The sequence below is a fragment of the Pelmatolapia mariae genome, linkage group LG22 (genome assembly GCF_036321145.2).
Source record: "Pelmatolapia mariae isolate MD_Pm_ZW linkage group LG22, Pm_UMD_F_2, whole genome shotgun sequence".
Classification (NCBI taxonomy): domain Eukaryota; kingdom Metazoa; phylum Chordata; class Actinopteri; order Cichliformes; family Cichlidae; genus Pelmatolapia; species Pelmatolapia mariae.
Window position 1 is genome coordinate 20,990,164 of NC_086245.2, and position 25,716 is coordinate 21,015,879.

Sequence of the window (25,716 nt, forward strand, 5' to 3'; positions counted from 1 at the left end):
AATGTTAATCTAACCTTCCTGTTCTTGTTTAACAACTGCACATTGCTACATTTATATTCATGAAGGCGTCTCTTGATTGTAGACCTTGATAATGATGCACCTACCTCTTTGACAGTATTCCTTACTTGGATAGATGTTGTGAAAGGAAACGATTTGAGCTTGTCCTCTTTTTAAGAATACACTAGATTGTGGATTTGGCTACTCCTAATGTTTTTGCTGTCTCTCTCAAAGGTTTATTTAGTTAATGGAGGCCTCCTTCACTTGTACTAACATGTCTTTCAACCTTATATCAAGAGTTCCTGTGAACAGCTACGAAATGCAAGTTCAACACTTGGGATCAACTCCAGATCTTTTATCTGCCTAATTTGTCTTAATGTAGTGAGAGAACAGGTCTAACCTGGCCAAGAAACCTGTGTGTCAGTCAGCTTTCTAGCTTCTTTTTAGCCTCTGAAAATCGGGAGCTATGTATAAAAATAGCTGTAATTTTTAAACAGTTAATGCACTGCCCTTTTAAAACCCCTTGAATCAAAACTGGAAGTCTGCACTTCAGTCAGATATTGATTATTTGATTTAAATGTGGTGTGCAGAGGCAAATCTACTAAAATTGTCTTTGTCCAAAAACTTCTGAACTTGCAGAAGTTTGCAGCTAGCAAGGTAGACAGCCAAGGTACACACTGAAAACAGCTTCTGTGTTTGGTAATATTTGAGGTCTGCCACTAAAGAAAAAAGCAACCGAGGTTGTGCTCGCGTCAGCCTACACTGCTAATGATTATATTTTTCTTTTATGCTCTCTCAGTACTTTTTAGCTCGCGGTTTAGCTCCTGTTACTCTGCACTGCCACATAATACACTTTAATGTTTCATAACAGGGCTGTAGGAGAGACTCTGCTAACCTTGAGTTCACCTCTGCACAGAATCAATCAGGGATCGGTTTGGCCTCTAACAGTCTTTATTTTGTCTCTCTCACGCACACACACAGACACACACACAGTCACACACACGTTATAACAAACGCAAACTGTGCTCCACTAGAGGCTACAGTACCTGGCACACGGATCACACACGAGTCTTAACCGGTCTTTCACACAGGGCTGTGTACGTGTGTGTCTGTGTCCACTGGCATGGACTCTGCATGTGTCAGTCCAGCTCCCAGCGTGCTACCGCATAAAAAGGAAGAAGCAGATTAGCAAACGTGCAGCAGCTGTGCTGCTGAGCTCAACCTGGCACTACTCCCCGAATCACTAAGCTAAGCAAAAACCACACCCAGCCACCACAGGGGCATTTATCATCCTGGCCTCTGCCCTTCTGGTGGATATTCTTAGTCTTGCTCTACTTTGGGCCTTTCCTGTGTACATTCAGATTTATTAGCATTAATCAGTTCATCCCTCTTTGAATGATCCTGCTTTCCAGCTGCCTTCCAACTAATTTTCTTTATCTTGGCTTTTAATCATAGAGGAATTGGCTGTGACTTCCTTTTTCATATTGTGGCCAAGAGTTTCTGATGTTATCGTTGCTGTTACGCATTTGCATCCCCGACTGTATCTCATACCTGTGGTAAACTGCTTAGTCATCACTGAAAGTTAAACTGAGGCTTGCTGCTGCAAATCAGTCCTTCCTAACTTTTATTCTCATCTCTGCCCTTTTTTTCCCCACCCACATTTCGCTTTGTGCACCTTATAAACACACACGCATGTCTACACAGGTAGATACATTCCCGAATTTCAAAGTGTCTGACTCATTTATTCACCTGTTTTGCAAACTATGGTACGTGCAGCTTCTGTCCCTTTGCGGACTCCTTCTCTTCTTCCTCACTGCCTATCCCTCACTGTAGCTAGATGCTTAATTAGCAATTTGTTAAGGACACACTCTCCCTTGGGCAACTACACACTCACAAGGCACAACATAAGAGCAGGCTGACCTGAAAAAGACCCCGAGCGAAGCGGTGACAGAGGCAGGAAAACAGTGAAACAGAGGGTGATTATGAATGGATGCAGTGGCGGGGAAGTCACAAGGGAATTGAATCGGAGTCTTGGGATCTGCAAAATAGTCATGTTTCCTGTTGATACTTCTCAGCTTATGAGTTGAAAGTGTTCGCCAGGATGAGTCGAAATCTGAGCGTGCTCCAAGGATGCGTGGGCATTTTTTTTTATCTCAGATAGCATGATGCTTGCACAGAAACACACACACACGCTATCAGCATTCACAGTTTATTTCACTGGCACACATATTTCCAAACTTGGTTTTCATCCATCAGTAATTTTCATGTTTTTTTTAATAAATCAATTAGTTAAATGGTTAAAAATGGTGTGCATTTGGTTTAGAGTCATTTGTGATGGACATTTTCTAATATTTGTTGTGATTTCAAACAGATCAGAAAATGTAATTGACAGCTATTAAATGTCTGAAATAAAAAATAATATTTTCTCATCCACCCTCTTTCCCCCCCCTTCTTCTTTCCCCTTCACAGTGAGTTGAATTCCAAACTACAAGACACTCTGGAGCAGATCGAGGTATGTGCGTCCATGCTTCGTCTCTAATTCCATTAGCTGAGAGCAGTATCAGTAAAAGGACGTTTAGCAGTGTGTAATATGTAGTTCTAACCTCATCATTTTCCAGAAGCCTTGATCTGAAAGAAGCAATTTATGCTTCATTTTGACATTTTTTCATAGTTTGCCTTTCTTATTCTGGGTCTGCCAAATATTGACACATTCAGAAAAGTCGTTATTATGAGTGTGCAGGCATAGTAAATTATCTGTTTCATCTCTGGCTGTGTCGTGATATGTGTGCATGCGTGCGTGTGTGTGTGTGTGTGTGTGTGATAAATGGTATGCAAGGCAATTTTCTCTTTACGCCTGCTGCTGCGCCTGAGTAGATTAATTACTTACAGTTTTGTCCGTAAACAAGAAGGAGACGTGCCCGTGTGCTCGTGTGCACATCTACCTGCTTGGGTGCTCGTTTGTTTACCTGTCAGCATGAGTTAGTTAAGAAGTGATGCAAAATCCTTTAAAATCATAAAGCTACTACAGTCAGAAGCACTTGCACAATCTATTGTGCATCTAAGACAGTCTTTTAAATGTATGAATATACGCGTCCCCAGCATATGTTGTATACGTAGTCATCTGGCCCTCTTAATTACTTCACTGATTAATTACTTCCTGTCGTGCAGTTCTAGTTTTTTTTTCTTTTTAAGGCATGAGAAAATGATTTGCGATGCAAGGCGATTGATCATTTAGCCTTTATCGTCGCTGTGCTCTTTGAGGTCAGCTTATTGTTACACATTACACACTCTCGTGCTAACTTTCCTTGCCTCCCCTTATCTCTTTGTCAAAGTCTTAGACACACACACACTCACATCCACATCCAATTACCTGCCCTTGGCTGTGTGTGATAGCTTTACAACTGCACGTCCATATCTAAATCCCCGGTCTTAAGAATGATAATCCCTCTCTTTTTATTTTTTCCCCCCTTTCCCCTTACTTTGGCCCTTTTTCCCTCTTTGTCATCTGCCTATTTCTGGCTCCAGGAGCAGCTTGACGTCGCTCTGTCGAAGACTTGTAAGCACTTCGATGTCTCGCACTACACCAAGGTTCAGCTGGCCTACACGCTACTGGGGAAAACACAGGTCAGTGGTTTGACTGGCCTGCAAGAGTCAGCGGTAATGGCTCAACATGGATTGACAATAACCTGCTTATTTTCTTTGTTTGCTGCAACTTTTCTTTTGTTTGACTTTGTCTTTTGCTCTTATGGGGATTTTTTGTGTGGACCTGAAAGATAACTCCATCCTTTCAGTTTCTGTCCTTGATGCTGTTGTTTTCCTTTATGCACTCCTCTGCTACTTCGGGAGTTTGTCCAATTAGCTGCTAAAGTTGGTCCCTCATCTTTGCAACTTTTTTTTTTTTTTACCTTTTAGATAAAAGGAAAATCCAGAAATAGTTTGGTTAGAGCCAAGAAAAACATAAGAATGGAGTTTTGCTTTGGTAAAGTTTTTCTTTGTTATTAATGTTATTACACCTTTTTAATTAAAGGTGTGTATTTTTAAACCAGCTTGTACATTTTGGGTTTTCACCTTGAAATAAAGCACATTTTAGTCTCTCTGAATGAGCATGGCCACATCATAATTCTCCAAAATGATCCAATATTCAAAACAAACAGTGTTTCCTGTGACATGTTTAGTTTATTTGAAGCTGTAAAGTCTTTATGTTAAGAACCAAAACAAAAAAATTATAGCAGTTTCTCAGGGAGACACTATAATAGACTTTAACCTTGAATGACACTGGTAATATCTTTTATTAGTAACTCCTGCCTGTTTTTCAACTTTTGCTCCCATGTTCCCGCCTGAAATCGAGTTACACTGAGAAGATGAATCTTCTGCAAACACGATATCTTATTGTAAAGCTTAAAAATGTTAGTCAGTCTGCTGGATTTTGGTGCATTAGTGTGAAGAGGTTTCGTAAAATTCCATTATGGCACCTTGTCCACACGCCAGTGTTAGTTTTGCAAAGTTAAAGACGAAATTAGAAAGCAGAGTGTAGCTGCTAACTTGCTGAATATCCTGACAACCTGAGAAACTTGCTTTGTTGCTTGCTTTGTTGAGAATGAATGATGCCGTACAGTCATTGTGTTAAGGATGATTTACAGGACATACAAGCAAACTAAGGAGCTGCTGTTGTTGTTGTCGTGTCTGTGTTTATCTCAGTTAGTCACTTTCTTTATCTTCATCTCAATTTTGCTTTTGCTGCATTGCAGGCAAATGCGCTCTTTTAAACTGATTCTTTTTGATACACAAATTAACTGTCTGAAGGTAGTAATCAGCCTCACAAAATGCCTAACAAACTGTAGCAAACCGTGCCAAACCATTTGCATCCCCCCCGTTACAATAGTCTCTTGGCAGTCATTACCTAGCTGTGATGGGCCGGTTTCTCTCAAGCTAAATAGTCTGACAGATCGCTTTATCCCATTTATCTGTTTAATTCTTCTGCTTGTTTGGGAGAAGAAGCTGCAAAATAATGAGTCTGGACATGCAGTTTATTGATATTTATGCCTACTAAAGGGGACTCATGCTGATTTTTTTAATTTTATTTTCCGCCATACATAACGCTACAATCGCCGAGGCTCACGTTAAACTTAGCTGGAGACGAGGTTTATTATCACGAGGGGGGTTTGCCATAGTTACTTCCCTTTTTTTTCCCCTCTTCTACAGTCTAGACATTGTACAGCCAGTATTTTCTTTTTTTTCCCCTTGTGTTTTTGGGTCAGATGAAGTGAAACTCCCCGAGAAAGAAGAAAAGAAATGTTTAAATGACTTTTGTGCCAGCAGGGTTTCACAACGGATTTTGGGGGGAGCTACATTTTGTGGTCATGAGCTTTTAGTAAGAAATCTAATTGCACTGCAACACCCATTACCTAGGGCTTTGCTCAGCACTCTTCCCACGTCTCCTGCGACTGTTGTGTCCTCATTTCTCAAGGGTCCCACAGTGAGACGGTGGGTAGGAGCTGCAAGACAGTAAATTGGGGGTAAATGTAAATTGACTTTAGAAAAGAATAAATTATAGCAGACACAAACCGACTGCATAACTATAGTTTTTTGGGGCTTTTTTGAAAGATAAGTGCTTTTTTGCATTTTTTTTTTGTAAAATCTTAGTTATGAGTATCTTTTGGAATTACTATTACAAGAAAATCTTTAATGAAACTGTCAGTTAAGGTAATAAATCAATATATTTAATCACTATTCTATGTTAAATGAGCCTACTTTGTGTGAAAATTCCGCTTTAGCTCATTTTGTTTTAAAGCCCTCGCTTTGCTGTTGTTGTTTTCTTCCCACATTTGTCACTGGGATCTTTTCACTGTGAGCTACCTGCCCACGATCAAACAGCAGGCAGACAATATTGATGTTGAGGATTGTGAGGGTAGAAGAATATTCCCCACGGGGGTATGTGGAGACAAAAACAGTATTTTTTTTTTGTGTGTGTCTGTTTCTTTTTTTTTATTTAAGGGAGGGGAGTATTGAATTTACAGTCACCAGGTGGGCACCAATATACCTCCAGATAAATGCTTACACTACCTCATGTTTGCTGGATCTGTATATAGAAGAAATGTCATTACCTATAGTCGAATTCAAACAAAAGCACAGCGGAGATGGAAGAGGCTCAGTGGGGAGTTCACCGAAAAGTAAATAACAGCAGGTTATCTGTAGGCGATGTTTAAGTAGCAAGCGAGTGTGAGTGGGTAATTGTGGATTATCCCCCCCCCGAGTCATAATGCTCTTATGATAAATGATTTCAACAAAATGGCTTCAGGTGTGTCACATGAAATTAATAGTGCGACGAGTGAGCGGAGCTGGAGGCTGCTAGCTCTGCCGAAACGCAACATGCGTCACAAACATGTCTGTCTGTCATTGTGTTTTTCTGCCATTTCCTTATGACTTCATTAATTACCTTTTACAGCAGCAAAAAAAAAAAAACTTTGACTGGAACATTGCAGTTCCCAGAGTACGCGGCTATCCTCATTTTCCTCTGTGCCATAGTGTGAAACTAGAAATATTAAGTATACAATATGTGTTCCAAGAAGTGTGATTTGCAATTTCCTTGCTGTTTGCCTTTTCACAGAGCCACACTGGCAGACTGACAGTGACATCTTGGTGTAATAGTTTTCATAACAGTGTGTTTGGCTCTCTCTGCAGACTGCTATGGACCAGTTACACATGCACTTCACCCAGGCCATCCACAACACAGTGTTCCAAGTTGTGCTGGGATACGTGGAGCTGTGCGCCGGCAATGCCGATACCAAGTTCCAGAAGATGCAGTATAAGGACCTGTGCACGGTAAGGAGCTGGTGCTATCTGTTTGTTCAGTGTTATGAGCAGCTTTTTTGCTATATAAAGGATTAAGTCCGCTTCAGCTGGTTAGCGCGAAAGCCTTTTTCTTTTAGTCAGTATGATGAGATCCTGAATAAAGCATGAAACCAGTGCGTTGTGCTGGATACACAAATACTTACTCGAATACGTTCTCATTCTCTTGCAGTGATTTGTCAGATTTTCGTAAAAGTTGAATTAAGGAGGAGAGAAGAGCATGGAGAACATGATTGAAAGTAAAGAAGTTATTACTTCAGTGAGAAGCATAGTGTATTGTAGCCTTTCACTGTGAGATAATTAATCTTGGTCACAATACAGACCCAATGCACTGCAGCAGCAGCAGTGCTTTTTACTTGGGGGAGGGGGTCTCCATACTGGCCCACATTCCTCAGTTCTCGCTCTGTCTGTCTTTTTCTTTCCATTCAGATCGAAATAAATCACATTTCATGCCCAGCAAGCCATAACTTGGCCAATTCATCATGAACATGCTGGGAGCGAGTTACACTCTCACCCAAGGGTGTAATCTTCAGTCAGACATCGGGGAATGCTCTTAGTTATTGTGATCATCATATTTTGGCTAGAAAATCCAAACTTTCTGAATGGAGAGATACTACTAGAAGTATAGCACATCTTCACAACTTCATCTCTCATAGCACCGTAAGATGCTGAAATGCTCCGCTCAGGATTCATCCACAGAAGGACTACTTTATCAAAAAAAAAGTTCACTCTATAAAGCTGCAGTCTGTGTGCAACAGCTGACCTGTCAGGTGTGTAGAAGAGCACAGGACATTGTTGGTAATGTTTATGCTGCTGTGCTGCCTGTTTAAATGCACATTAAGAAGCTTTTATTGTGTTGTTTTACTGCTGCGGTCTGATGTTGCAGGGTTTATCTTGTTAAAGAAAAGTGCCAATCAGGACATCACACATCTGCTGCTGCTTCAGAAAAACCCCGATTTCAATCAAAAACACCTGATTAGTATTATTTCTCACAGTTTTTTATCAATCATATTCAAAGTTCACAACAATATACGAGGCCTTGTGGGACATGAGCACCTAGGTTTGCTAATTTGACCTTGACCTTCACTATTAGTACCAAAGGTCAAAATTGAAAATTTCAAGAAACCATATCGAGGTATCCATCACATAAAAAGACATGGAGAGAGCTGTACAACACACTTTTAATGTTTTCAGTACAATCCCCTACCACATGATAATAATGCCATAAAATCCTTATAAAACATTAAAGCTTCAGTATAGCCATTTCCTTTTTGGGGGAGTTGCGCTCTCTGAGTGCTCTTTTGTGTTATTATTTATCACCATATAGTTATCACCCTGAGTCACATTAGTGTTTTGACGGGCATTTCAGTATGTAGCAGATACATTAAAGGTGAATGGCGGCTTTGGAGAGCTGCTGAGTAAAGTACTGCAGAAATGTGAAAAAACAAAGAGAAAATAAATACTCCATGCTGCTCGGCTCACTGTAAAAAAGTAACTTTGCTGTCTGTAAAGAGCTTTTTTTAAAGCTTGTCTGGCACATTAATGCGGCACAATCCCCACTGCCCTCCTACGCTACATGTTAAGGTCACCTCTGTTACATTAAAATGTCATTTGTGAGGACTCACTTAGCTCATATTGCCAGCTAATTCACAGTGCCTCACTGTCCTGACAACCTTGATATAGCTCGAGCGTCTCTCTTGAGACAGACAGATTTGGTACTTGGTCAGTATTGGAGGTGACGTGACCTCCTTAGAAAATATGTCCTCACGCCTGGCCTGCAACATAGAGGGTGCAGCGTATGAAGGTATAGATAAAGGTTATCCCAAGCCTTATCCGAGGATACAGTTTCTCCTTATACGTCTGCTGTTGCTGTGGATTCCTCCCTGGTCCTTTGGTGTTTGAATGCACAGCTTTTACCCAGGGTATTTCCTGTATGCTTATATATATCATGGCCTGTCCTTTACCTCTTACCTTTGAGCTACATGCCCTTGCTTTCTGTTTTCATCTCTTCTACCCCTTTTTCCTGTGTGTTTCTCTCTGTTCATGCATGTTCTTCTACCGCTGCTGGTAGATGGCCTGAGAGGAGCTTATTTTCCTCTGTCTGTAAAGGGGTTCCAGGTCAAAGATTCTTTTGGATGAATGTGTTCCTTCAGCCATTTGAAAGGCGACTCCTTGTATGTAGGATTCTTTTTTTTATACACAGTGAAAAAATCATTCTTCCTTCAAGGCATAACTGATTTTATATCTTCCTGTCTTCTTCCTTGCCTCCTTTTTTTCTAATCTGGACCAAGCAGCTATTTATTATACCTGTCAGTCACCATACACAGAAAACGGTGCACATCCTACTGTTTACTTCCGTTTGATGGAGTCTCTGTCAGCATATTGTGTCGCCTGAATGGTTCCACTCATAATACGAGCACACTACGGGTGAGTGTAGGTGCACTTCAGCGGGTGTACCTGCATTCACCCATTGAAGAGTTCTGAGGATGTCGTTGCGGTCTTCTGTTCGATATGGCAGCTCATTCAGAAACACTCAAATGAAGAGGCATGTGAGCACCCACGTGCAGTTCCTTTGCTTCACTGACACCATATGAAGATCAAGTGTTTTGTTTTGACTCCTTATATTAGGTTATTTTATTTAGTGCACTTATATCTGCATTTGAAAATGTCAAAAGGACAATTCATTGAAGTACCTATTTGAAATATATGCCTATAGCTTATGTGGTTCATGCACAAGCTGCAGTGAGGTGCTTTTGAAGAGGTACTAAAAATCTAAAGAAAGTTTGTCCTTTTGGAGATGCTGCATGTTTAAAGGGTTTGTCACTATCATCTCTCTATATATACATATATATATTTATATATATATATGTCTAGGTGGTTCGATTTTTGCAATACTGATCACTCAGTTCTTGTTTCCAAGGTCTGTCTGACAAATATGAAGAATATACTTGTTCTGGCTCAGACTACACTGAAAATGTGTTTTAGGCAAATGAGCAGTGCTTTCTGCTCTTTGAATAAATACTTTTGACATGCTCATAAGAAACGTATTAAAATCCCACTTTCTGTGCTTGTCTAGACCTGTAATAATGGGAAATTTTGTTTTTGTGTGGAAATGCAAACTTTACGGGCTCCTCCCCTGATAAATAAAATTTGAGGAAATGTTACAGCCACATCTCCCCCTGTGAACTCACCGTTTAGTTATGCGCCTTAAAAATTCAAGGCAAATGGGAGCACTCAGAAAGGTCAGTTCTGATTGTGAAAGGGTCTTATTAATTTTACATCAACATCTCATCAGTATTGGATAGCCTCACCTCCCATCAATCCCCTAGTCTATATGAATCTCTTGATTCAAATAGGGTAGTTCAGTCCAGAAGTCATAGACCGTCATACAGGAGAAGTGATGAGGGTGGACTGGGCACTTCATAACAAATATGATACATTTCTTGCTCGTAAACCATAGTGATTATAGTAATGATGTTTATCCAGCCTGTCAGAGTAAAAATAGCATCAAATGAGAATGAGCTCACACAAATATTTGTTTTATTCCTTCCAGCATGCACACACTCATTTCTAACATGCTGGGATGCTATTTTAAATCAATAAGTGGCCATGATTTGCAAAATGGCATACAGTTAGGTCCATCAATTTTTCGTTCTGCACACCACAGTGGATTTAAAATCAGTCAAGATGTGATTAAAGTTGAGACGTTCAGCTTTAATTCAAAGGGTTTATTATTGGTAACACCGTAACTGTTTAGGAGACCCATGAAAGTTTTTTTCTAAAGATATTCTCAATCCTAGATGGCCTCTGTTACAAAAATCCACAGTCGTTTAGGCTAATTTAGTAATTAGCCTAAACGATTGGGTATAAGAAGAGGATTCCAGAGATGGTGAGTCGTTTTAAATAGACATGGGGAGTGTTCACCACTCAATACAAATACTAAAGTTAAACAATTCAGGAATAAATCTTCTGAGTGTAAAATTGCAAATTCTCATCTATGATACGCAGTATATTGAAAGATTCGAGAAATTCTTAGAAGTGTCTGAATGTAAGGGCCACGATTCTGTAGTATAAATTAGAACATGGGGTCAGAAACACTTCTGATTCCCATCGTCAGTGAACCGTTTAACAAATTCAAGTTAAACCAAATTACACACAAAAAAATATGTATTCTTTTCCCGAGGAGATGTGATGACGACTCAGATTTGACACCTCAGCATATATCAATAAAGATGGGATTTCACAATGATTACAGTAGTTTCTGGTTTTGTCCAAGGGTAGCTGCATAGGTAGAGAACACTCTCATCCACCTCTGGTGCAAATCCAGTCATTAATTTCTATAAGCAGGCCTGAAATATGAGAGAAACCGCTCAGTTCAGAAAAGAAGACCAAAGGTTGCTCATAGTAGGCTTCCAAGGGGTAAAGACTGAGGCCACATGAAAAAAGTCTGTCACCACTTCATTAGAGATGCACCGAGGTGAAGTGGGAGCTGTCACGGGGAATAAAAATGTATTTTTGGAAGTTGTGGATAACCATCATAACATCTGATGTATTGATGGGAAGTGTAAAAGCCAGAATGTACAGTGGTATTGTGGAGTGGGTAGCTCGCACCTCTTTGAAAGCACCATTAATGCTGATTGGAGTACACAGGATTTTTACACGTTGCCATCCAGGTTTTGTCTTTTTTAAAATATTGCTCAAGACAGTGTAAAACCATATTCAGCACACCTCTGTGGAAATATTTGCTTTTTCAAAACTACAGCATGTGACATCTTTCGTGATGCAAAATAGTTCCCTTCTTTTATGAAGCATGTTGCTAGTATCAAATTCAAAATGAGCACATTGGAAAGAAACATAAGTCATTGAAATACCTTAGATTTGTTGTTTGAAATTTTATGTCTGTTGTGTCTGTACACAGACCTTTTATAGTGTCCCTGATTTTTTCTTTAAAACAGAGGTATAGTGTAATATAGCTGCATGTTATGAGCTTTGCAGTCTGCAGAAGCTGATAGGGAGTCTTGAAACGTTCTTTTTAATTATCATTTCGACATCTGTCCCACAATCTTTGAGTTTGCTTTTTTAAAAATGCAACCTTTAGGGTTCTTGTATTACTGACCATTCTGTAAGGCCTTGGACTGAATTTGTACCCCCCAGATGTTACTTATTCTTAGCGAGCAGCACTGCCACGATCGTGGGAGAGCTTTTTTGTTAACTATTGCTCCAGATTGCCTCATTGCAAAATAAAACTAATCTACTGCAGAACGATGTGCATCTTATTATCGCAGCTCTTAAGGATGGAAATTGGTCTCATGTAGTTTGTTTTTATTACCCTGTCACAGAAGCTGTTTAGCTGCGTTTTTACACTTCCCTCAGTTCTCTCAGAGGAATGTTTTGTTTTATTTTGGATCCTCATGCCAGGGTGCCCAATTTATTAGATCTTTCTCTCTTTAGTCTCCTGGATGATTTGTGTATGTATCTGAATATCTGTGGTTTGAAAAGCAACAGGAAAAGTCACCAACTGCGTAGCATGGACTCTTAATTGTTGCTTTTGGCAAAGTTGTGATGCTGCATTAACATTACAGTTTTGCAAAGTTTTTTTTTTTTAATTTATCTTTTTTAAATGCTGAATCCTATTTAGTTAAGCCTCATTCGTGAAATCGCATTGAGGTCAGGATCTGTTTTTGAAAATTAAATGTGCACAAGAAGACGGCAATCCAGGAAAACCCATCTGTTTCTAACACACCAAGTACAAAAAACAACTTCACAGAGATTATTAAGAATATAAGCTGTAATTTTAACCTATGCTGCAACTTTTAAGTGCAAAGACTGGATACCAGTTATCGCTGTACTCAACTAATGTTAGATATTACATCTTTTACCCAACCAGACTCATACAATAAGTCTGCAATGTGAAAGTGGGAGCCAGAATTGAAGAAAGTCTTCTCTGTGAGGTGCTTGTTTAATGATGTGCAGGTACATTTTTTTATTTAGCATTTGAGGGAGAGAGCCGGGGATTTCGATCGAGGAAAACTACATTCTCTTGTATTCTCTTGTCTTGTAAAATGTGAGGCATTTGTTTTTTTTCTGCTTGCTCCTGCTTATGCCCACTCGCACAATTGGGGGAGAAAATTCACTTAGCAGCACTTTCTTTTCAAACCCTCCCTGATACTTCTTGGCATTTGAAATGTGCATAATGATGGGAAACTGTCTTGAGAAAATCAAACGCCTAAAATAGATCCTGAGCAGCTTCCCAGCTCTCATCACTGAACTCGTGGAGAAGGATGTGTCCAGCGAGGTTGATGACTGCTTCCAGTGATGGTGTAGATAATGTTTTTATAACTGCAGGTGTGACGGGAAGATCACTGCCACTCAAACTCACACTTTCTGTGAGTGCAGTCGCGGTTACTTCTTCTCATTAAGCCCTGCTAAAGATCTTAACCCTCGCACTCGAACACCCCTCACTCTGGTTGCTTGGCAACATGGTGCTGTGATATGGTGGTGCTGGTGGAGAACATGAAATGCCATAGGTTCATGAGCACACCTATCTAATTGGCACTGTTAGTCTGTTTGTAGTTAAAGATATATTTATCTGTTTTGTCTTTTTTATTGGCACAGGTTGAATTTAGTGGATTGCAAATTGCCAACTTGCTTTGTGATGCAGTAAGAAGTCCCTCTATAGCCTGTTTATAAGCTTGGGTACAAGTAACGCTTTTAAAAAGATGCGTTTGTTTTCCTTGTATTATTGTGGAGTCATTACCTTACAGTATTAAGCATCTTCAGGTGACTGTTGTTGTTATTTGGAGCTCTAAAAATAAAATAAAATTGAATAAAAATTGAATTGAATTGGGGAAGCAGCACTGGAGCTGGAGACACCAACAGATTCATTAGGGAGGCTGTTTCTGTGAGTGGCTTTGGTGGAGTTGGGGTCACTGAACACGCTGTTATACATCGTGGATAATCATGTCCATCTTCTACACCACTCACTAGACAGGCAGCATTGGACTGACTGACTCTGCTCCACTGCCATACGGACAAAGAGGAAAGGCTGTGACACTCCATAATACAATATATGTCTGAATGAGGTTTATCTGCAGGATAATACCAAATACTTTATTATTTTATCATATATAAAAATATTTATTTTAATACTATTAGTACTATTACTACTACTACTACTTCTGTCAATATTATAATAATTATTATTATTTTATGATATTCATTTTAGCTCCTGAAACAAAGGAATTTCCCAGACATGGGATTAATAAACGATTTCATATTGTATTTGAATGATCAAAATATTAACAAAATATTGCGCTTGGGCTAAAAGACATATTAAAGTGGATGTATTCATCTTGATCCAGACTAATTTTCCACCCACATCACATTATGTATATCTGCAGTACCGGGCTTGTTGTACAGATGCACACAAATCAGACAAAATGTATTAGAGCTTGACTGAAGTGCTGTTATCACAGCAACTACAAATTGTTGATATCCCTTTGCTTTCCTGCATGCCTGCTAAAACGATCGCTTTGTCACAGACATCATAGATGTACTTCACTGTTGCAGTTAAAGTTTTAAAAGTCGTCTCTGTATTAATGTGGAAGTCAGTGACACGGTTACGTTGAAGTCTAATCGCTCACCTAGTGTGCACATCAAATATTTCTAAATCTGCTCTGTATATTTCTGTGATTGCATCTCAGTACCGTCCCTGTTTTAATCACTTCTTATTTTAATTAACACTTACATAACATGAAAGTGTTTCTTGTGACACAGAAAGTGTTTTCCAGCAGTGTCCTTGGATGATTAGCATAAGCAGACTTTAATTAGATGTAATGTAGAAGACGGCCAGTAATCCGTTTTGCCCATCTCAGTAGCCCATATCTTTATTTCACACTTTTAAAAGTAGGTGCAATAGAGCTAAGGAAATACAGCACAAAGTTTTTTAAAGAATTCATCTAAAAAGGCTATTTGTGACCTTCTTTTCATTATTGCTCTCTCTCTGCAGCATATTACCCTGGACAGCTACATTCCCTGCCTGACAGATCTGTGTAAGGCATTGTGGGAGGTGATGCTAAGCTACCACTGTACTATGCAGTGGCACGAGGAGCATGACAAACAGGAGACCACACCCACTCCAGGTAAGGGTTTTACCTCTTCCGTCATATCACCTCAGTACAATTTCTCAAATTATACTTTTAGGCAACACATCTTTTATTATTATTATTATTATTATTATTCAATTAAATTTAGTTTTATTTATATAGCGCCAAATCACAACAACAGTCGCCTCAAAGCACTTTCTACTGTAAGGTAGAGACCCTACAGTGATACAGAGAAAACAATCAGACCCCATATGAGCAAGCACTTGGCAACAGTGGGAAGGAAAAACTCCCTTTAAACAGGAAGAAACCTCCAGCAGAACCAGGGACCGAGAGGTGCAGCCATTTGCATGGACAAGTTGGGGGTGAGGGGAAAAGAGACGGCCCATCTCATTCCAGACCATCTCGACTGGGTTTAGGTCAGGTGACTGTGGAGGCCGGGACATCTGGCCCAGCACTCCCATCATTCTACTTCTTGTTCAAATAGCCCTTACGCATCCTGGAGGTGTGTTTGGGCTCATTGTCCTATAGAAAAATACACGAGGGTCCAACTAAATGCAGACCGGATGGGATGGCATGTCGCTGCAGGATGCTGTGGTGGCCATGCTGGTTCGGTGGCCTTCAGTTTTGAATAAATCCCCAACACTTGCAAAGATAATCTCATATAGTCCCACAGAAAGATTTGTCCCATTTACAATGTGGCAGATGCTGTTTGGTTCCTCACACCCACCCTTCTCTGTTTTTCTGTCTGTAAAACAGCAAACCTGCTCTCTATACCATAAGCTGTTTGAAAAGAAACTTAGTTTTCATGGACTTGGTGAAAATGGGCTCCATTTTTTTTTCCACTGTCAGGGGAGTGCCAGTCTTTCCTTGTTGTTGATTTCCACTTACAATAGGTTTAGCAGCTTTATTCCTTTGAAAAAGGAATGACTGAACCTTGCCCTGTAAAGAGAATGTTAAATGCATGGCAGTGCTTTAGTGCAGCACACTGTATTATTGTATAGCTTCTAAAAGGATCCACATTTTATAGCATTTAGCTTTTTTTTTCAGCCAGTAGCAGAACAGTCACTCCTAATTACTCTGTCTCATTCTCTTCTTTTCAGTGGTGCAAAGAAATGTGTCATTATAGCTTTACAATTAACCAGTTTTCCAGTAATGCTCAGCAGTTTGACGTATTTTAGTTATGTTGCATTATGAAACTTAAACTAGGACAGTAGTCTGTCTTAATTACTGGAATATGAATTTTATGTAATCATTATTGGATTTGCATTATGCAATTAATGTGATCCGGGTGTAAGGATTAGATTTATGCAGAGTTGGTGGACTATGATGCATATGTGACTTTGGGTTTCTTCTGCTTCATGCTAATACAAACAGGCCTTTTTAGAAGCTGTAGAAGTATTTTTTTTGTGGTAAGACATGTAACACTGTATTTATAAATTATTAAATGTAAAAAGGCACCTAACTCAAGGGATTAACAGACAACTTAGCAAGAACCTAATTAAAATTGTATTTTATATACTTTAATAGCAGCCTGTCACAAAAGCATATCATTGTTTCCTACTTCCTTAGTTGAATCTATAAAAAATGCTGAAGATAACAGTTTGATAGGTATAAAATAGCATTTTTGCACTGTGTTTTTTCCCAGAGCGCTATTAGCCGAATATCCCAGTAAAAAGTAAAAGGCAAAAAACTATCTACAGCCAGCGTTGGAGTCATTACTCAAGAATTTCCTCACCTGGATGACTGAGCACGCGTCAAGATACCTGTTACATTACTTTCTCGTTATTCTGTAAAAAGACCTGAAATGCACTGTCACATAATTACCAACTAACAATATACAACTATAGGCTACAGTCCTACACACCAACAAAAATCCCAATGAGGACACTTTTGATGCTTTTTTTCTTTTTTTGTTCTATTGCCCAGTCCTCAGATAACTGAAGACCTTTTGTAATGCATGTAACAATATAATTGTAACTATCATTTAATTACTGAGAAAACATGGAGAAAAGGTTAAGGTATCAAATTTCATTAGACCGGGAATGAACATAAATGTTATGGAGTGTTAAATCCAAATTTAAATCATTGTCAGTATTTTCATTGGAGGTCAGCTGATGGAATTGTGAAGACAGAAATCTGATCCACTGTGGATTTGATTTTTTATCAACCATGTAATACCATCTGTGAGGGATCAACCATACTGCCAATGTAGTAAAAGCATACCTAGATAGAAAAACACCCAAGGGAACTCTATCAGTCATGGATTGGCCGCCCCAGATTCCAACTTCAATGCTATTGAAGCAATGTAGTGTTGCACACTTGGACAAATGACACTTCCAGGCATAGATGAGTTTAGAATCATTTTTCCCAGGGGTCCAGTATCTATTACAACACATTCATCTGTGTCCACCCAATTACATGAGTCCCACAGTAGGATCATCTTGACAAAGAAGGGGAAAAGGCAGCCAGGATCCAAAGAAGAGCTTTGAATGTTGTTCAAGAAGCCCAGAAAACTATTCCTGAAGACTACTTAAAGAAATTGCATAAAAAAAGCTTTTCTAAGAGAGTTCAGGCTGTGTTGTAGAATAAAGGTGGTCACACAAAATAATGACTTGCACCGTCTGTTTTTGCCGTACTTTACATGCTGTATCTCTATGTATATTTGAACGTTTCAACAAATTGCTGCTTCTGTTGCTCTTTTATCTAGCAAAATATAAAGACAGCTAGATGTGAAAACACCAGCTTTGAGAAGCTCTGTTCTCAAGGCAATTCATAATTTGTGGTTTAAAAGTTTAATAAAAGTAATACAGTACACTGGATTTCCAGTTACTGTAACCTGATTACTGTTAATATAATTATCTGAAGAAGTTATCGAAAATAAGATGTAAATGCAGACCAGTCATATTAGCCATGGCCTTCCTGCTGCCTATTTATTTTCATCCCCCATATTGTATAGCATTCATTAGGTGAATGAATGAGGGCACAAAAGGATGTCCTAAATGGTTGATGACATGCTATGTTTGCAGGATCCTTCATTAAATGTGGTCGTCCTCAGTGTGGAAAGGACGGGTACCATATTCCCTTTCCTGAGGCACATCTGTCATCTCACTATTTGATTGACTGTCACCTCCATGTAAAGGTGTCCTTGACCCTGGCTTTGTCCTGGTGGGGTACGGGGGTGGGGTTGTGGGTGGATCATCACAGTAGTAATTTACTGTATAAACTTTTATCATTTGTCAAGAGTATTTTGTGGCGATGGTGACCTTCATCTCCCTACCTAACAAAATGGATTTGCCGCTGTAGCACACTCCCCGTCGTGTTTGATCAGTTCCGATGGCCACTGGGAACAGTCGTGGCTCCTTGTGTGGGAGAGCAATTGAGCATGGTGGAATGTACAGAAGCTGCCTTCACACCACATTAATGTTTAATAGCATCTTGGTATATAAACTGAACTAGGGAGAGTCAACTTGTGTGAAATGTCCTAAGATTACTTCTTTTGGTGCACATTAGGGAACGGACTGATGGAGTAATCCACAATAACAATGCTATTATGACACAGCATTGCTGTGATACGTAATATTGTTGCATTGGTGAAACGTTGCAAGGCAGTGATCTATAATATAACACCATATCTGTTTAACTGCAGGACAGCCTATAACCTAGAAAACGAAAATCCAGGAATTATATATTTAATCTTTCCATTTGTGTGTTATTTGTTATTAATCAGTTCTTAGCTCTGATTAGCTTTTTTCTGCTTTCAAACATTGGCTGAGTTGTGTTTTTCACTGCAATTTAGTGACGTTCGTGGTAAGTCTAATTGCCATGGAAATCTTTTTAAGCACCTGCATGTTTCGAATAAAAATATCTGGTGGGAGGTTAGATACTATGAATAGATGCCAAGTTTTATTAGTTAGTTAAAAACAACAACAAACTTTTTATGTCCAGACTGCACTAAAGTCTCACTTTAATCATCTTTAATCCTTTAAGATTCATTTGGATTTATTACCCAGGCGTTACAGGCTATTTTTGGCCAGTAATTCTTTCTGTTTTTCTCCCTTTCATTTTGTGTTATTTCTCAAATGTATTAAATTAATATATATATATTTTTATCCATGACACACTAATAATCTCCCACTGCTTCTTTTAGATTGTGTTTTGCAGGCTACAATGGTAAAACCTTCCGCTTTGGAAAAATGCAAAGGTTGTGCACGTGCTGCTTTTATATGCATCATATTTAAAAAAAACAAAACAAAAACAGAGGGGCCGAGGCCTCTGCAGGGGTTTGACCTGTGAGTCACTAAGAACTTTGTTACCTGCGCAGACTCGAAAGGTCAAACACTGTTTGCCACCTATGGATTCACAAAGAGTTGCTTTCCCTGCTTTCCCTGTTATTTATTTCCTCCTCTTCTCTAGAAACAATTGTTAAGGTTTTCATTAGTCTGTGTTGGAGGCTTGCCTCCACCCTCACCAGGTTAGCAGCAGGAGACCACACTGATGTGAACTAAGGTGACAACAGCAGCAGAACATGAGAAACTCAGAAAACTGGTGGAAATATGAAAAATTGGGGCAGGATATTATATCAAACTTAATATAAAGGTTATCAGTTCCAAATTGTTTTGTAAATTATCAGAATAATTTGCTTTTGCTCTTTAAGCAAAACCATAGATTTTATCTGTGCTAGATTGATATCAGATTTTCGGGGCGCATCTTAACCTGTTTGGTTTTTCTTTTCTTCTTTTAATTTTATTTTTTACTGAGTAAACATAGTCATATCTGATTGTCAATTAATCAGATGAGATTCTTTAGTTATACACATTTACAGGGAAAATTATGGAGTCATTATTTTTAGTGATTTAAATTAATGATTTTTCCAGATCAAGTAGAGGAAAAAATTGTTGAAACACTTGAAACGGAGGAAAATCTTATGCAATCGCTTTCTGAACAAATGTAAAGCTGTAGTTAAATGAGTGTTTGCAGACCTGAGCAAGGTGCTACACATGGCTAATTGAAACAAGTCATGGCACCAGCAAGAGAGTCGTTTCATGAAACAGTAGAAAGATTTATCCAAATCTTTAAGAAGGAAATTCAATACAGAACATGCAAACAAAGTGAGGGCATCAGGACAGAAAAAAGGAAGCCAAATGAAAACCAGCACGTATAACTAAACAGAAGAAAAGAAGGCTACAGAGGGCTAAAGAGCAGCAATTGTAGGCTGTGAATAATGGAAAGGAAGTGATGTTCAGTGATGAATCACCAATCTGCAGTGGCTGTGGATATGAAGCTGGAACGTTTGCTGTTCCTGTGGCGTTCCAGTGAAATGACCACCTAAAGGAAAAATAAAAATATCCCCAATCAACTGTTCCCAGTGGCCATCGGAACTGAGGTTATGTTTTTGGCAGGATTTACGTGTGTGTCATTCTTTCTGAAGCAATCATTGTTGTACTGTTTTGTAGGCAAGTAGATGCTAATTTGGAATGACAGCACACAAACTATTAGTTATTACTGCAGTGTTAAAAATGGTGGGGAAGGTTGTGTGCTTCTTTTCGTACTTACTCTTTTTGGCACACACCCCGTGGATCTCAGTATTGTGTCATGAATAGTCACTTACAGTTTCTGCTCTCAATTTTATCAGAGCTCTTAGTTTTCACAACCTCTCTTCTACTTGTCTTCCCCAATTTTTTTCCCCCCCTCTCACACTGCCTCACATCCGCTGCCATCCGTGTGCTCATTAAGTTGAACCCCGATATGTCAAGTTGCCATGTCACCATGTCTCCTAGGCATGTGTTCTTTTGTCTTTCAGTGAATGATGCAACTGTGTTTAACAACAGCGTCCCAATTATTGACTGAAATTAAAACCAGAGATGGGTATCTGTTAAAAATCCCCAGACTGGATTGTTTGTTTTAAAGCAGCTATTATTATTATTATTATTACAAATGTAATGTTATGGATGTAGAATGAAAGTAAGGGCTGTGACGGTAAAATGAAGGGATGGGCAGATGTTAAGGTAAGTAATGAAAATACTTCCAAGAGGCAAGGCACGTAGATGAGTAAGGCCACACATTTCATATCAGATCAAACCCCCGGGAATTTCTCAGTGTGAAGATTGCAATCAGTTGGTGGGACGAGAAGATAATCATCCATGATAGGCAGGTGCAAAAATATTCTTGCTGACCGGAATTTAAATTAGATCTATGGTTTTGCATAAAAGTTGCATCTCCTTGTCTATTAAATCATTTTGCAGGTCTGGTGCCCAAAGTGAACATTATCTATCCTTGGTAACAGGAGGGGGAGTTTTCATCCTGATGACTATGGAAATGTTTGACCATGTCTATGATATAAAGCAGTTACAGTGGGGGAAAATAATTATCTCATCCACTGCTGAATTTGCAGACCACTGCCTTCTTTAGACACTCCTTTGTTACCTTGGCTGTATGTTTTGGGTCATTGTGATGCTGGAAGACCCATCCACAAGCCACCGTCGGTGTTCTTGTCCAAGACGCATTGAAGGTCATCCTGTACCCTTAGCAGGGAAAAACAGCCCCAAAGCATAATGTTCTCACCTCCGTGCTCGACTATGCTGATATGTTCTTCGGATCATACTCAGCATTTTTCTTCCTACAAACACAGCGAGTCAAGTTAATGCCCAAGAGCTCGATTTTGGTTTAATCTGACCACAGCACTTTCTCCCAAGCCTTCTCTGAATCATTTAGATGGTCACTGACAGACTTAAGGTGAGTCTGTACATTCATGAGCACGGGAACGATGCGCTGCGAGTTTCTTGCATTTCTGAGTGACCACACCAACAGTTGTCACCTTCTCACCAAGCTTCTTGTTGATGTTCTTGTGGATCACTCCAGCCTTGTACAATCTCGTCCCTGATGTCCTTTGACAGCTCTTTGATCTTGCCAATAGTAGTGGAAAGGTTGATGGAAGACATTGAATCTGTAGACATGGTGCAGCATGGGATGAAATAATTATTTCCTCATGTGTAGTTGGGGAAAGAACAACAAGTTTCTTAGTGGTTTGATGCTCTAACATTAATTGCTAGGCATAAAATAAACGTGACAAACCTTTTAGATCATTAAATTTGAGGATTTTCATTCTTTAGCTTTACAAGTTCATTTAAAACTCAAGATTTAAGCTCTGAATGATCAGGCATCACTAGTATTACTAAAATATATTTTTGGACTCTTTATTCAGCTGAAACACTTGTTGGAGAATTGTTGTACAGGGTGGGCCATTTATATGGATACACCGTAATAACATGGGAATGGTTGGTGATATTAAAGTCCTGTTTGTGGCACATTAGTATATGTGAGGGGGCAAACGCCTCAAGATGGGTGGTGACCATGGTGGACATTTAGAAGTCAGCCATCTTGGATACAACTTTTGTTTTTTCAATAGGAAGAGGGCCATGTGACACATCAAACTTATTGGTAATGTCACAAGAAAAACAATGGTGTGCTTGGTTTCAACGTAACTTTATTCCTTCATGAGTTATTTACAAGTTTCTCTTTGTTCACAGCCATTGACATGTCGAAGAGGTTAACACGTGAGGAGCGGATCGAAATTGTGTTGATATCTGGTGAACGCAGTAACCGGGTCATTGCAGCAGATTTCAATGCAAGACACCCTACGAGACCACCCATCTCCCATGCTACAGTTAGCAAACTGCTTGCTAAGTTTCGTGAAACTGGTTCAGTGTTGGATTTGCCAAAATGTGGATGCAAAAAAACTGTCACTAATGAAGAAACATCAGTGGCTGTCCTAGCTTCATTCAGCAAGAGCCCACAGCGTAGCACTCGCCACATGTCACTGGAGAGTGGCATTAGTCGAACATCCCTTCGGCGGATATTAGCTACTCACAAATGGCACCCTTACAAACTCCAGCTACTGCAGCATCTCAACGAGGATGACCCAGATCGGCGCACAGAATTTGCAGAATGGGCAAAACAAAAATTGGAACAGGACCCTCAGTTCACGCAGAAGATTTTGTTCAGTGATGAGGCAAACTTTTATGTGAATGGTGAAGTTAACAAACAAAACCACCGCTATTGGTCTGACACTAACCCACATTGGATGGATCCCTCCAAGACTGTTGGAACAACAAAAGTGATGGCTTGGTGTGGTATATGGGGTACAATGATAGTGGATCCATTCTTCATCAATGGAAACCTCAAGGCCACTGGATATTTGAAATTGCTACATGATGATGTGTTTCCCTCTTTATGCACTGAAGCTGGCACGTTCCCTGAGTTTTTCCAGCAAGATGGTGCACCAGCACATTATGGGTGCCAGGTCCGAGCATTCCTATATGAACAGTTTCCTGGAAAGTGGATTGGTCGTCGTGGGCCAGTTGAATGGCCCCCAAGGTCTCCTGATCTGACCCCCTTAGACTTTTATCTTTGGGGTCATCTGAAGGCAATTGTCTATGGTGTGAAGATACGAGATGTGCAGCACCTGAAACTACGGATACTGGATGCCTGTGCTGGCATTTTTCCTGCGGTGTTGCTATCAGTGTGTGAAGGGTGGGAGAAGAGGGTTGCATTGACAATCCAACACAATGGGCAGCACATTGAACACATTTTATGAGTGGTCAGAAACTTATAAATAACTCATGAAAGAATAAAGTTACGCTGAAACCAAGCACAGCATTGTTTTTCTTGTGACATTACCAATAAGTTTGATGTGCCACATGGCCCTCTTCCTATTAAAAAAACAAAAGTTGTATCCAAGATGGCCGACTTCTAAATGTCCACCATGGTCACCACCCATCTTGAGGAGTTTGCCCCCTCACATATACTAATGTGCCACAAACAGGACTTTAATATCACCAACCATTCCCATTTTATTACGGTGTATCCATATAAATGGCCCACCCTGTATTTTATTCATCACTGATCTAAAAATTCTTTACTCTTTGAACTTCTTATCTCTGTAACAGCAAAAGTACACTCAAAGGCATCGAAGTTTCAGTTCATTGAGGAGTTCCTGTGTTTGTTTTTATTTTCCTTTATGTCTTGGATCCAATTTTTTTCTTTTGTTCTGTTTTCTTTTAATGTCTTTAAGTGTCTTTCTTCCTGTTTTTTCACTCAGCAGTGACCTAATTCTCCCCTCACAACATCTTGATGTAACTGTCCCTGCTGGCTCTTTCTTTCCTTTTTTGTCATTATATTTATATAATTAGATTTACACAGCATGTGGGCTGTGTAAATCTAATGCAGATTTATGTGTATGGCTTTTTTCTTCATTTTTTTTTTAAAATGGATGCGCTTTTTGTTCCAGCGTTAATATGAAAACACATTCACCACCACAGATTGTTTTTAAACGCAGCTTTGTAACGTCACCACATACTTTTCTTTTCTGAGCACATAACGTACACGTACAGTTTTCTCATTTAAAAAATTGCAGGAGATATTTATAGTCGTGCACAGCAGGGCCACTGCACAGATGCTCTGTTTGACAGCAGACGTTTGAGCCAAGCGGAGTTAAATTATGTGTTTGTGTTTCGGTCTGCGGGTCTTTCAGTCATCTTGCTGCATAATTCATGCCTGTTCCCAAATTGAAATTCCATGTTAATCCAATAGGAAGACGATGAAAGGAAAAAGTAATCTATTTGAAAAGGAACCACTGTGCATTTACTTATTCATGTAAATAACATATATATTTATTCATTTTAATAGAACATGGTAAACACAGCCAAGGTTTCAAATTCAAGGTCGGAGTATATTAAAGTCCGGGTGAGCCCAAAGAGTTTTTTTACTCTTGGATCTGTGTGATGTCGAAGAGAGTGGATTTCCCCTGTCTGGTCATCTTATGCATGAAGCTCCGGATGAGGGGCAGATAATCAGAAGAAGCTACCTTAAGAGGAAAGAAACTCAAACAGCTTATTTCAGACAGAGGATGAACTGCAGGGCTGCAAAAGAAACCACCCAAATTAAGATAAATATTTGAATTTTTTTTTTTAAATAATCTGCAAATCTACTCTTCTCATGTCTAAGAACAAAACTATGAAGCTAAGCAAGAGACTGGAAGTGTTTAAACTACATATTTACTGTATAAAATGTGAATCTTTAAATCAACTACAAAATAAAAAGCTGGGTTTTCCCAATCGTTTGGTTTTATTTTACGTTAGAATAGAATTTAATGTGAAACTGAGAACTGCTCGTTTGTTGACTTACAGGCTAACTGCTCGTGGCTTTTCTAAAAATTTCCTTCAAACATGAGAGCGGCTTGAATTTAATGAAAGCAATTTTCAGCTTAGGGGAAGCATCGCTGCCGTTTCGACACTCTACAGTGTCGTTGCCACATGGTGGTCTGATCTATCTGATCGGGGAGAGGAAGAAAAATGCACACAGAAAGAGAGGGTACTGACCTGATAATTGAGAAACTACCATATCTGATGGTGTGACAGTGAACAGGGATCCAGCCCCGTATTAAGCTGTCATCCAGCTTTGTTCTCCTTGCTTCTAGGCTGCTGTCACTCTTCCCTCTCTGTTGGGAGTAGCACGATCTACACTCTTGACAGATGCTGACTGTCAGCCACTACAGAAAGTCTCCCGCTCTTTAGCTGACAATGAAGGACTTTTGACACCACCTTAGTTCATACATACACCACCGTGTTCCCTCATATTAAAATACACCAGTGGAATTTTAATCTTTCATTTAACATAATTACCTTTTTGCGCTGGGAGTGGATTGCGATCCAGTCTTCATTGTGCAAATGCACATTAAAATTGCTAAATGACTGTCTTTGACTCTGAA

The 25,716-nt window shown here is 39.4% G+C and overlaps 1 protein-coding gene across 5 annotated transcripts in view; it reads left to right on the forward strand.

The window, feature by feature from the left end:
- The window catches only part of vps50 (VPS50 EARP/GARPII complex subunit), a 120,107-nt gene that overhangs the window by 41,345 nt on the left and 53,046 nt on the right, over positions 1-25,716 (forward strand). For 2 of the 5 annotated variants that reach the window (XM_065471031.1, XM_065471032.1), the window contains exons 10-13: positions 2,467-2,509; positions 3,523-3,621; positions 6,679-6,819; positions 14,855-14,987. In XM_065471031.1, coding sequence (XP_065327103.1) covers positions 2,467-2,509; positions 3,523-3,621; positions 6,679-6,819; positions 14,855-14,987 — 416 coding nt within the window. Of the gene's footprint in view, positions 1-2,466; positions 2,510-3,522; positions 3,622-6,678; positions 6,820-14,854; positions 14,988-15,099; positions 15,232-15,251; positions 15,513-16,596; positions 17,540-25,716 lie in introns of those variants that run through there. The other 3 variants (XM_065471035.1, XM_065471033.1, XM_065471034.1) reach the window with 3 other exon arrangements.